This window comes from Pseudophryne corroboree, chromosome 6 (assembly GCF_028390025.1).
Source record: "Pseudophryne corroboree isolate aPseCor3 chromosome 6, aPseCor3.hap2, whole genome shotgun sequence".
In the NCBI taxonomy this organism is placed as follows: Eukaryota; Metazoa; Chordata; class Amphibia; order Anura; family Myobatrachidae; genus Pseudophryne; species Pseudophryne corroboree.
The window spans coordinates 246,720,540-246,733,535 of record NC_086449.1 but is presented as its reverse complement, the minus strand read 5'-3'; the positions used below and the strand labels follow the sequence as shown (position 1 = coordinate 246,733,535).

Below are 12,996 nucleotides of genomic sequence, written 5' to 3'. Positions count from 1 at the left end.
CGTGTTCATTATAAGTAATCTTTATTGGAGTGCTGTCACATTTTGCATTGGTTTTATAGTAGTGCCTCCAAAAATGTAAACCTAGTAATGTCTGAGATTTGTTTGATTCTGTGATAGATTCTGGAAGAGTCGGACATTGATAAGGACGGCACGATAAACCACTCTGAATTCCAGCACGTCATCTCCAGATCTCCCGACTTTGTCAGGTGCGTGTTTCACAAAGACCTTCAAGCCTACTTTATATATAGAGGGGGTGGGACTTAGACTAATTTTACACATACTGAAGTAAGAGGTGCTACCATGCTGTGACTTGTAGTGCAATGCTGAAAAAAGAAAATGCAGGTGCACGCTGATACTCAAAACAGTTACAGGTTGAGTCTCCCTTATCCAAAATGCTTGGGACCAGAGGTATTTTGGATATGGGATTTTTCCGTATTTTGGAATAATTGCATACCATAATGAGATATCATGGTGATGGGACCTAAATCTAAGCACAGAATGCATTTATGTTACATATACACCTTATACACACAGCCTGAAGGTATTTTTAGCCAATATTTTTTTATAACTTTGTGCATTAAACAAAGTGTGTCTACATTTACACAATTCATTTATGTTTCATATACACCTTATACACACAGCCTGAAGGTCATTTAATACAATATTTTTAATAACTTTGTGTATTAAACTAAGTTTGTGTACATTGAGCCATCAAAAAACAAAGGTTTCACTATCTCACTCTCACTCAAAAAAGTCCGTATTTCGGAATATTCCGTATTTCGGAATATTTGGATATGGAATACTCAACCTGTATAACACTACAATTACCATTTGAGTACAAGTGAGGATCTTGGGAGCATGTTAGGTCAAAATTGCATCCCCACCCACCATATCAAGGCGAACATCATCAGATGAGGCCCAAATACTCCTAATACAGACAGATTATATCAATTTAGCAAGAGCCAGTGTCTCCTACTCTGTAGGTGGCAATGCAGGATCTGTGCTGAATAAAGTCGCTCAAGGGCAGATGACAGGAGTGTTAGTGCCAAACAGAAGGAGTCTCTACCTTAAACTGTTCCACCATGGGAAGTATATTGCACATTACGTTATGGATGGCTATGTCTGGATCATTTCTCGTCCCCACTTTAAGGGCTGACGCTTAATCTATGAAAGGGATATGACATTAGGATCTATGGCTTAATTTATAATTAATACTACGTTTAATTTTAATTACAGCCAAATACCTAATTAATATTCTTCAGGGGATCAGAAAAAACTCAAACGCTAATGTAATATAAGTGATATATCTTCAAGGCATCTTACGGTTGAACACAGTGGTTAATTATCTCAAACCCTTTCTTGCCTGCACTTAAGGGTCTTTCATAAATAATTCCACATTTAATACAAAAATGTACATTTATGTTGGCCTTATTTGAGGAAACCGTAAGTCCTGACTAATGTATGTTCATGTAGTATGTTTGAACTTTTCATTATTAATACATGAACTAGTATGGGGAAAAAAATCTTGAAACAACAAAATCTATTGTACACTACTATGACATTGCAGACTCCATCTATAAACACAACTTTGGTCCAATCAGGGATTTGGGAAAATGTCCACATACTGGGGAATGAGGTAACCATGACAAAAGTACAGACTATTATTTAAATGGTTGTTAATACTCTGATCTGCCGTATGTATCCACCACTGGAGACAGATATAGTTGGTGTATTTGTGTTTCTTTGCTAATTATGCTTTTCATTTTCTCTGACGTCCTAAGTGGATGCTGGGACTCCGTAAGGACCATGGGGATTAGCGGCTCCGCAGGAGACTGGGCACAACTAAAGAAAGCTTTAGGACTACCTGGTGTGCACTGGCTCCTCCCACTAAGACCCTCCTCCAGACCTCAGTTAGATTCTTGTGCCCGGCTGAGCTGGATGCACACTAGGGGCTCTCCTGAGCTCCTAGAAAGAAAGTATATTTACGTTTTTTATTTTACAGTGAGATCTGCTGGCAACCGACTCACTGCAGCGAGGGACTAAGGGGAAAAGAAGCGACCTACCTAACAGGTGGTAGTTTGGGCTTCTTAGGCTACTGGACACCATTAGCTCCAGAGGGATCGACCGCAGGACCCGACCTTGGTGTTCGTTCCCGGAGCCGCGCCGCCGTCCCCCTTACAGAGCCAGAAGCATGAAGAGTCCGGAAAATCGTCGGCAGAAGACTTCGGTCTTCACCAAGGTAGCGCACAGCACTGCAGCTGTGCGCCATTGCTCCTCATGTACACCTCACACTCCGGTCACTGATGGGTGCAGGGCGCTGGGGGGGGGGCGCCCTGAGGGCAATATAAGACACCTTGGCTGGCAAATCATCACAATATATAGTCCCAGGGCTATATATGTGATAAATTACCCCTGCCGGAATCCATAAAAAAGCGGGAGAAAAGTCCGCCGAAAAAGGGGCGGGGCTTCTCCCTCAGCACACTGGCGCCATTTTCTCTTCACAGTGCAGCTGCAAGACAGCTCCCCAGGCTCTCCCCTGTAGTTTTCAGGCTCAAAGGGTTAAAAAGAGAGGGGGGCACTAAATTTAGGTGCAATATATGTATACAAGCAGCTATTGGGGGGAAAAATCACTAAATTATAGTGTTAATCCCTGCATTATATAGCGCTCTGGTGTGTGCTGGCATACTCTCTCTCTGTCTCCCCAAAGGACTTTGTGGGGTCCTGTCCTCAGTCAGAGCATTCCCTGTGTGTGTGCGGTGTGTCGGTACGGCTGTGTCGACATGTTGGATGAGGAAGGTTACGTGGAGGCGGAGCAGAGGCCGATAAATGGGATGTCGCCCCCTATGGGGCCGACACCAGAGTGGATGGATAGGTGGAAGCTATTAACCGACAATGTCAACTCCTTACATAAAAGGCTGGATGACGTAACAGCTGTGGGACAGCCGGCTTCTCAGCCCGCGCCTGCCCAGGTGTCTCAAAGGGCATCAGGGGCTCAAAAAACGCCCGTTACCTCAGATGGCAGACACAGATGTCGACACGGAGTCTGACTCCAGTGTCGACGTGGTTGAGACATATACACAATCCACTAGGAACATCCGTTACATGATCTCGGCAATGAAAAATGTGTTACGCATTCTGACATGAACCCAAGTACCACATAAAAGGGGTTTTATTTTTGGGGAGAAAAAGCAGCCAGTGTTTTGTTCCCCCATCAGATGAATGAATGAAGTGTGTAAAGAAGCGTGGGTTCCCCCGATAAGAAACTGGTAATTTCTAAAAAGTTACTGAAGGCGTACCCTTTCCCGCCAGAGGATAGGTCACGTTGGGAGATATCCCTTAGGGTGGATAAGGCGCTCACACGTTTGTCAAAAAAGGTGGCACTGCCGCCTTAGGATACGGCCACCTTGAAGGAGCCTGCTGATAAAAAGCAGGAGGCTATCCTGAAGTCTGTATATACACACTCAGGTTATATACTGAGACCTGCAATTGCCTCAGCATAAATAGTGCTGCTGCAGCGTGGTCTGATACCCTGTCAGATAATATTAATACTCTAAGACAGGGATAATATTTTGCTAACGTATAGCATATTAAAGACGTCGTCTTATATATAAAGGATGCACAGAGGGATATTTACCGGCTGGCATCCAGAATTAATGCAATGTCCATTCTGCCAGGAGGGTATTAGAAACCCGGCAGTGGACAGGTGATGCTGCCTGTAAAAGGCACATGGAGATTCTGCCTTATAAGGGTGAGGAATTGTTTGGGGATGGTCTCTGGGACCTCGTATCCACAGCAACAGCTGGGAAGAAAATTTTTTACCTCAGGTTTCCTCACAGCCTAAGAAAGCACCGTATTTTCAGGTACAGTCCTTTCGGCTTCAAAAAAGCAAGCGGGTCAAAGGCGCTTCCTTTCTGCACAGAGACAAGGGAAGAAGGAAAAAGCTGCACCAGCAGCCAGTTCCCAGGATCAAAAATCTTCCCCCGCTTCCTCTGAGTCCACCGCATGACGCTGGGGCTCCACAGGTGGAGACAGGTGCGGTAGGGACGCGTCTCGGGAACTTCAGGGACCAGTGGGCTTGCCCACAGGTGGATCCCTAGGTTCTGCAAATAGTATCACAGGGATACAGGCTGGAGTTCGAGGCGACATCAGCCTTGCCTGCTGCCCTCGGAGAAAGGTAGTACTGGCGGCAATTCACAAGCTGTACTTCCAGCAGGTGAAATCAAGGTACCCCTCCAACAAGGCCGGGGTTACTATTCCAAAATGTTGTGGTACCGAAACCAGACGGTTCGGTCAGACCCATTCTAAAAATGAAAGCCTTGAACACTTATATACGAAGGTTCAAGTTCAAAAAGGAATCGCACAGGGCGATTATTGCAAGCCTGGAGAATTTCATGGTATCACTGGACATCAAGGATGCTTACCTGCATGTCCCTATTTACCCTCTTCACCAGGAGTACCTCAAAATTGTGGTACAGGATTGTCATTACCAATTCCAGACGTTGCCGTTGGTCTGTCGCCGGCACCGAGGTATTTACCAAGGTAATGGCCGAAATGATTATCCCGTACTTGGACGATCTCCTTATAAAGGCGAGGTCCAGGGAGCAGTTGTTCGTCGGATTAGCACTATCTTGGGAAGTGCTACAACAGCACGGCTGGATTCTGAATATTCCACAGTCGCAGCTGGTTCCTACGACGCGTCTACTGTTCCTGGGTATGGTTCTGGACACAGAACAGGATAAAAAGGGTTTCTCCCGGAGGAGAAGTCCAAGGAGTTGTCGTCTCTAGACAGAGACCTCCTAATACGTATACAGGTGTCGGTGCATCAATGCACGCGAGCCCTGGGAAAGATGGTAGCTTCTTACGAAGAAATTCCATTCGCCAGGTCCCATGCAAGGATTTTCCAGTGGGATCTGTTGGACAAGTGGTCCGGGTCGCATCTTCAGATGCATCGGCGGATAACCCTGTCTCCAAGGGCCAGGGTGTCGCTGTTGTGGTGGCTGCAGAGTGCTCATCTTCTAGGGGGCTGCAGATTCGGCATACAGGACTGGGTCCTGGTGACCACGGATGCCAGCCTTCGAGGCTGGGGGGCAGTCACACAGGGAAGAAACTTCCAAGGCTATGGAAAAGTCAGGAGACTTCCCTACACATAAATGTTCTGGAACTAAGGGCCATTTACAATGCCCTAAGTCAGGCTAGACCCCTGCTTCAACACCGGCCGGTGCTGATCCAGTCAGACAACATCACGGCGGTCGCTCACGTAAACCGACAGGGCGGCACAAGAAGCAGGATGGCGATGGCAGAAGCCACAAGGATTCTCCGATGGGCGGAAAATCATGTGTTAGCACTGTCAGCAGTGTTCATTCCCGGAATGGACAACTGAGAAGCAGACTTTCTCAGAAGACACGACCTCCACCCGGGAGAGTGGGGACTTCATCCAGAAGTCTTCCAAATGATTGTACACCGTTGGGAAAGGCCACAGGTGGACATGATGGCGTCCCGCCTCAACTAAGTTACAAAGATATTGCGCCAGGTCAAGGACCCTCAGGCGATAGCTGTGGACGCTCTGGTAACACCGTGGGTGTACCAGTCGGTGTATGTGTTCCCTTCTCTGCCTCTCTTACCCAGGGTAATGAGAATAATAAGAAGGAGAGGAGTAAGAGCTATACTCATTGTTCCGGGTTGGCCAAGAAGAGCTTGGTAACCAGAACTCCAAGAAATGATCTCAGAGGACCCATGGCCTCTGCCGCTCAGACAGGACCTGCTGCAGCAGGGGGCCTGTCTGTTCCAAGACGTACCGCGGCTGCGTTTGACGGCATGGCGGTTGAACGCCGGATCCTGAAGGAAAAGGGAATTCCAGAGGAAGTTATCCCTACGCTATTTAAAGCTAGGAAAGAAGTGAACGCAAACCATTATCACCGCATATGGCGGAAATATTTTGCGTACTGTGAGGCCAAGAAGGCCCCAAAGGAGAAATTTCAGCTAGGTCGATTTCTGCTCTTCCTACAGTCAGAGGTGACTATGGGCCTAAAATTGGGTTCCATTAAGGTCCAGATTTCGGCTCTATCGATTTTCTTCCAAAATTGAACTGGCTTCACTGCCTGAAGTTCAGACTTTTGTTAAGGGAGTGCTGCATAGTCGGCCCCCGTTTGTGCCTCCAGTGGCACCGTGGGATCTCAACGTGGTGTTGGATTTCCTGAAGTCGCATTGGGTTGAGCCACTTAAATCCGTGGAGCTATAATGCCTCACGTGGAAAGTGGTCATTCTGTGGGCCTTGGCGTCGGCCAGGCGTGTATCAGAATTGGTGGCTTTGTCATACAAAAGCCTTTATCTGTATTTTATATGGATAAGGCGGAATTGAGGACTCGTTCCCAATTCCTTCCTAAGGTGGTATCAGTTTTTCATGTGAACCAACCTATTGTGGTGCCTGCGGCTACTTGGGACTTGGAGGATTCCAAGTTACTGGACGTAGTCAGGGCCCTGAAAAGTATATGTTTCCAGGACAGCTGGAGTCGGGAAAACTGACTCGCTATTTCTCCTGTATGCACCCAACAAGCTGGGTGCTCCTGCTTCTAAGCAGACGATTGCTCGCTGGATCTGTAGCACGATTCAACTTGCACATTCTGCGGCTGGACTGCCGCACCCTAAATCTGTAAAAGCCCATTCCACGAGGAAAGTGGGCTCTTCTTGGGCGGCTGCCCGAGGGGTCTCGGCTTTACAACTTTGCCGAGCTGTTACTTGGTCGGGTTAAAACATTTTTGTAAGAGTCTACAAGTTTGATACCCTGGCTGAGGAGGACCTAGAGTTTGCTCATTCGGTGCTGCAGAGTCATCCGCACTCTCCCGCCCGTTTAGGAGCTTTGGTATAATCCCCATGGTCCTTACGGAGTCCCAGCATCCACTTAGGACGTCAGAGAAAATAAGATTTTACTCACCGGTAAATCTATTTCTCGTAGTCCGTAGTGGATGCTGGGCGCCCATCCCAAGTGCGGATTGTCTGCAATACTTGTTTATAGTTATTGCCTAACTAAAGGGTTATTGTTGAGCCATCTGTTGAGAGGCTCAGTTATATTTCATACTGTTAACTGGGTATAGTATCACGAGTTATACGGTGTGGCTGGTATGAGTCTTACCCGGGATTCAAAATCCTTCCTTATGGTGTCAGCTCTTCCGGGGACAGTATCCTAACTGAGGTCTGGAGGAGGGTCTTAGTGGGAGGAGCCAGTGCACACCAGGTAGTCCTAAAGCTTTCTTTAGTTGTGCCCAGTCTCCTGCGGAGCCGCTAATCCCCATGGTCCTTACGGAGTCCCAGCATCCACTACGGACTACGAGAAATAGATTTACCGGTGAGTAAAATCTTATTTTTTTTATTAGAATATTTATTAGACCTGAAAATATGTCCAATATACACGTCTCTGGTGGAATGGAGCGTGTAGAAGGATGAAAGTGTAAAGTTGGGCCCAGAGTATACACATATCTGACAGACCATCTGTCCAATCTGGCTGGTTGTCATTTGTTCCCATACATATTTTCATTCCAACAAGCCAGATTGGACAGATGGTCTTCCAGATAATTGTATTGCATATCCCCAGTTTAAGGGTGTGTACACACAGTGAGAGAAATCTGTGAGATTTTGACTATGTAGTCAAAATCTTATGAAAAGCTAGTGCATATCTCATGGTGTTAGGCGTCTTGCGATACAGATTCGATCCCGATGCGCGCTCCCGTGGGGTCGGTATCGTAAGGCTAGATAGACTGTGCAGGCAAGTCAATCTTGACTATCTAGTGTACAATCTAGTACAAAGTATAGTCAAAATTGGCACTTAGTCAAAATCGTACATAGACAAAATCTCAAGCACAGATAGTCAAAATCTGTACAATCTGTACAATCTGTGCTATCTGGGCTCTGGGGAAGTTCAAGGGAAATCGCATAGTCAAAATTGAACATACCAGGGATCTCGCCGTGTGTACACACCCTAAGGGTGTTGTCAAAGTCGAAAAATATTGTAATGCATGCCCTACGTACTAACCCCATGTACATGCCCGCTGCGCGTGCACTCAGTCTGCCGTGCGTGCACATATCCGCAATTTGCGTAGGATCGCTCCTGCGATCATGCGCGTGGTATGGGTATTTACGGCGGAGTTTGTGAGCGCATAGAGGGTTATCAGAACATTACATATTTAACCCATATAGTGCACATTGTACACATAGCCCCCTGCACCACATCAGAAAGAAATAGCTGTTTAAAATGGTAATAGAACAAAGGGATTCACCTTTACAGGATAGGAGGGGACAGAACAAGGTTACAAGGTGGTGTTTGGTATCCAGCTGTAGGGTATTTTAAGGGAAACATTCTGGTGTTGGTTTAAGGAAGATCGCATGTTCCTGTGGATAGTTAGATGCAGAAGCAGAATATAGGTTTAAACTGTATTTACTGTATATTATGTATGCGGGGGGAATCCAGAGGAGACCACCCACAAGAGCAGTTGAGAAAGACATAGCCCACCTTTTCAAATCCACCTATGACCTCTTCTGTAATGTAAAGATACATCCCTGTGTCCAATGGACAATGAGATTACAGTGACCATTGTATTGTGTATGCATGTTGTGTATAAAAAGCCCATTGTTGCCTGGCCGGTCAGAAGACTCTGAACGCTTTCTATCTGACTAGTGGAGGACCGGCCGGGTTGCGCTTGCGAACATTCTCACGTATGTACATTCTCTGTAGCCATTATTCTGTTTAGATTTACCTTGTTAGCCTGTAGTGTATGATTTGTACTGTTTACCTTTTGGAATTAATCCACTGTGGCCTTAGAACCCTGTGGTTTCAACTACAAATCAGTGTTGCGTCTTCACTTTCCGGCAAGGGTCTTAGAGTGTATTTATCTGTATAAGGTGTATAAGCATTGTTAAGGTGTACGCACTGCGGTTACTTTATACCGTCAGCGCTACTTAAGGTTTAAAGATGTAACATTGTTGCAGTACTTTGTTGATAAGGGTTTAAAGTGTAATCATATCATTACAGTGTATCATTAACAAGGTTTAAAGGTTATCAATTGTGTGTGCGCACGCTGTGTGTACTCTGTACACTCAGCGTGGCGTGTGTACGCCAAGTACGTACCACGTGCAGGACTCTGTACGCAAATAGCGTACAAAGTGCGTAGCACGTGTATTCAGTCTAGCGGCCATAGCGGCTCCACGGTAAAAGTGTATTTAGAGGTATAGCTTTACGGTCTAAGATAATATCAACATTATCAGTGTGTACACACTATGAGATTCGGACTTAACCGATTCTCACTGTGCGACAGGGGCCGGGTCGGCACTTAGCCAAAATCGCACAGAACCAGGATCGCAAGCACACTCATTATGTGCTTGCGATACTGGCTAAGTGTCAATCTTGACTATCTCTTCTATAGAGATAGTCAAGATTGACTTGCCTGCACAGTCTATTTTTTCTGCCGATGCCGACCGCGCATCGGCATCGAATCGGGATCGCATGGTGACTGTCATCTTGCGATCTGCACTATCTTTTCTTCCAATTCTGACTATATAGTCAGAATCGGAAGAAAAGATCTCACCGTGTGTACACACCTTAAGACATGCGCTCTATACTTCACCTCTGGTCTGTTTTTTTTTTTTCGCAGTGACACTGAACCCTGGTTCTGGCATCGAGATTAGGAAACTTAATTTCTACATTTTTATCTTTTTAGCTCCTTCAAGATCATGCTGTGAATGTTCCTGCAGTATGAATTACAGCGAAGCCACTGGAATCAATCTGTACACTGTGAATCCCCTCTGATGAATCTATGCAACCTGTATCTGAGGTCTTCCAGGAAATCCCACCAATAACCAGTACTGAATTAACTCCACAGCGGAGAGCTCTGTACACAATAACTGCTGTCTGTTTACACTTCACTGTCAGTGCCTGCCCCCATTTACTTGTGTAGATTCAGTTGCACTGGTCCGATGTATGCAGGAGAACAGGGTTGAACGTTGAACATATGCTCAAAATCTGGTGCCTTAATTAGGTTTTAAAGTAAAGCTTTTTTTTTTTTGTTTTGTTTATTTGTTTACTAACAATATAGTTTGTAAAAACATTTTAAAGGTTAACTCCATACCAGGAAAAATAAACTGCATATACATCAGTTTACATTGCACAGTTCTAATTTTAGTTTTTCAGCTGTTATGTATTTCAGGGCATTTTGTAAGTTCATGACCCGTAAGTGCTTGTTCCTATCTTGTCACATCACCAATCACTGTAGTTCAGTGCGTAATGAAGAACTGCATCCACTGTTGCTTGTAGTATGGACCATTCTCTGCAATGAATGCTGTCCTCTTTCTGTCGTCAGCAGTGCTCCGGGGCTCCCGTGGCTTTATTGCTGCACTTGGGTAATCCCGCTTTATGCAAAGGAAGCGGGCACGCACTCTGTGCTGCTGAAGCTTAGCACTCCTACGTAGACATTTAAACCTTTTATCACTCTTAAGGGCCCCATCCACTAGAACAATTATGCCTGATTTCAGCCCAATTCGGGCATTCTGGCCGATATATTGGGTGAAATCGTGCAATTTTGGCTGTGTATCCGATGCGCGGCCCCGTGAGCGTCGGTTCGACTCCTCTAGGTCGTTAGTGCTGCACTCGTGATATGTCTGTTCCCGTAGGTATGGCTGGGATCGCATACAAAATGTACCAAATCGTATGGAGCCACTCCCGGGAAGCAGTGGTTCCCAACCGTGGTCCTCAAGTACTTGCAACAGTTCATATTTTCCAGGTCTCCTCACAGGATTGCAAGTGAAAGAATTAGCTCCACCTGTGGGTCTTTTATAATGTGTCAGTGAGTAATGACCTGGAAAACATGCACTGTTGGGGGTACTTGAGGACCTAGGTTGGGAACCACTGCTCTAAAGGGAAACTACCCTGGTGGCACACAGGTAGAAAATAACACAAATTATTTCTTAAAGAAAAAAAATTGCAGTTGATGAATGAGGAAAGTGTAGTTCTCCTTTACATGTTATGACTGTTAATACTCTGTGTCCTTCAAGTACTTCAGTTACCAAGAAATGTCTTTACTACTTTCTGTACTAACCGATCTATCATTCACTGGATGTACAAATTATTTACATGGAGAAGAAATTACAGGATGGAAGATTTATATTTTTGTATTCTGATGTGATCTATCCTGAAGTGTGATACTGTACAACCCACTGGCTGGACGGAAGCACAATTTTGTATACAATTTTTTTTTTTTTTTTTTTTTTTTTATAAGATCTTATCCTGACACTACTTATTAGACCAAAAGTAATTTTATTTTTTCATTTGAACACGGTTCTCCCTGGTATACAACAGATAACATTTTATTTATAAAAATAAGTCAAAAGTTAAATCAAATGTCATAACCTAGAAATTCAAGCATTGTTTTAAATATCTGACATCTTACAACCAGATGGCTGATCTAGTGTTTATAGACAGACAATAAGCTCTGTGTAACTGGGAGATAAATTGCAGTAATCTGTAACCTGAATATTGTCATAAATATTTACCAGGGAAATATTTGAGATAAATTGTTTTCATTTAACTAGTTTGCTTATGAAACATTTCATGTGCGTTTTTATAGCATCCAGAAAGGTTAGCTATAAATCCGGTCTTATTATAGTCCTGGCTGATACATTTAATTTGCACTGTTTTCTTTGCACTTAAGAAAAACTTTCTGTATCATATATTGTAATCTTACTACAGGGTGATTTAAAATAAAATCTTTTATAATATGACCACAAAATACTTTTTTTTTTTTTTTTTGTTACTTAATTTTGTTATGTATAATAAAAACATCTCCCAATATGTTACTTTTTGTTTCTCTATATATATATATATATATATATATATATATATATATATATATATATATATATATATATATATATATATATATATATTGCTCAAAAAAATAAAGAGAACACTAAAATGACACATCCTAGAACTGAATGAATGAAATATTCTTATTAAATACTTTGTTCTTTACATAGTTGAATGTGCTGACAACAAAATCACACAAAAATTATCAATGGAAATCAAATTTATTAACCCATGGAGGTCTGGATTTGGAGTCACACTCAAAATTAAAGTGGAAAAACACACTACAGGCTGATCCAACTTTGATGTAATGTCCTTAAAACAAGTCAAAATGAGGCTTAGTAGTGTGTGTGGCCTCCACGTGCCTGTATGACCTCCCTTCAACGCCTGGGCATGCTTCTGATGAGGTGGCGGATGGTCTCCTGAGGGATCTCCTCCCAGACCTGGACTAAAGCATCCGGCAACTCCTGGACAGTCTGTGGTGCAAAGTAGCATTGGTGGATGGAGCGAGACATGATGTCCCAGATGTGCTCAATTGGATTCAGGTCTGGGGAACGGGCGGGCCAGTCCATAGCATCAATGCCTTCGTCTTGCAGGAACTGCTGACACACTCCAGCCACATGAGGTCTAGCGTTGTCTTGCATTAGGAGGAACCCAGGGCCAACCGCACCAGCATATGGTCTCACAAGGGGTCTGTGGATCTCATCTCGGTACCTAATGGCAGTCAGGCTACCTCTGGCGAGCACATGGAGGGCTGTGCAGACCCCCAAAGAAATGCCACCCCACACCATTACTGACCCATTTCCAAACCAGTCATGCTGGAGGATGTTGCAGGCAGCAGAACGTTCTCCTTGGCATCTCCAGACTCTGTCACGTCTGTCACATGTGCTCAGTGAGAACCTGCTTTCATCTGTGAAGAGCACAGGGCGCCAGTGGCGAATTTGCCAATCTTGGTGTTCTCTGGCAAATGCCCTGCATGGTGTTGGGCTGTAAGCACAACCCCTACTTGTGGACGTTGGGCCCTCATACCAATCTCATGGAGTCTGTTTCTGATCATTTGAGTAGACACATGCACATTTCTGGCTTGCTGGAGGTCATTTTGCAGGGCTCTGGCAGTGCTCCTCCTGTTCCTCCTTGCACAAAGGCGGAGG

The 12,996-nt window shown here is 44.7% G+C and overlaps 1 protein-coding gene across 1 annotated transcript in view; it reads left to right on the top strand.

The window, feature by feature from the left end:
- Nucleotides 1-11,771, top strand: part of CIB1 (calcium and integrin binding 1) — a 57,885-nt gene extending 46,114 nt beyond the window's left edge. Inside the window, exons 6-7 of the mRNA XM_063925834.1 lie at nucleotides 118-206; nucleotides 9,708-11,771. Of these exons, the coding sequence (XP_063781904.1) occupies nucleotides 118-206; nucleotides 9,708-9,729 (111 nt within the window). The 3' untranslated portion in view covers nucleotides 9,730-11,771. The remainder of the gene's footprint in view (nucleotides 1-117; nucleotides 207-9,707) is intronic.
- Nucleotides 11,772-12,996: the final 1,225 nt, after the last annotated feature.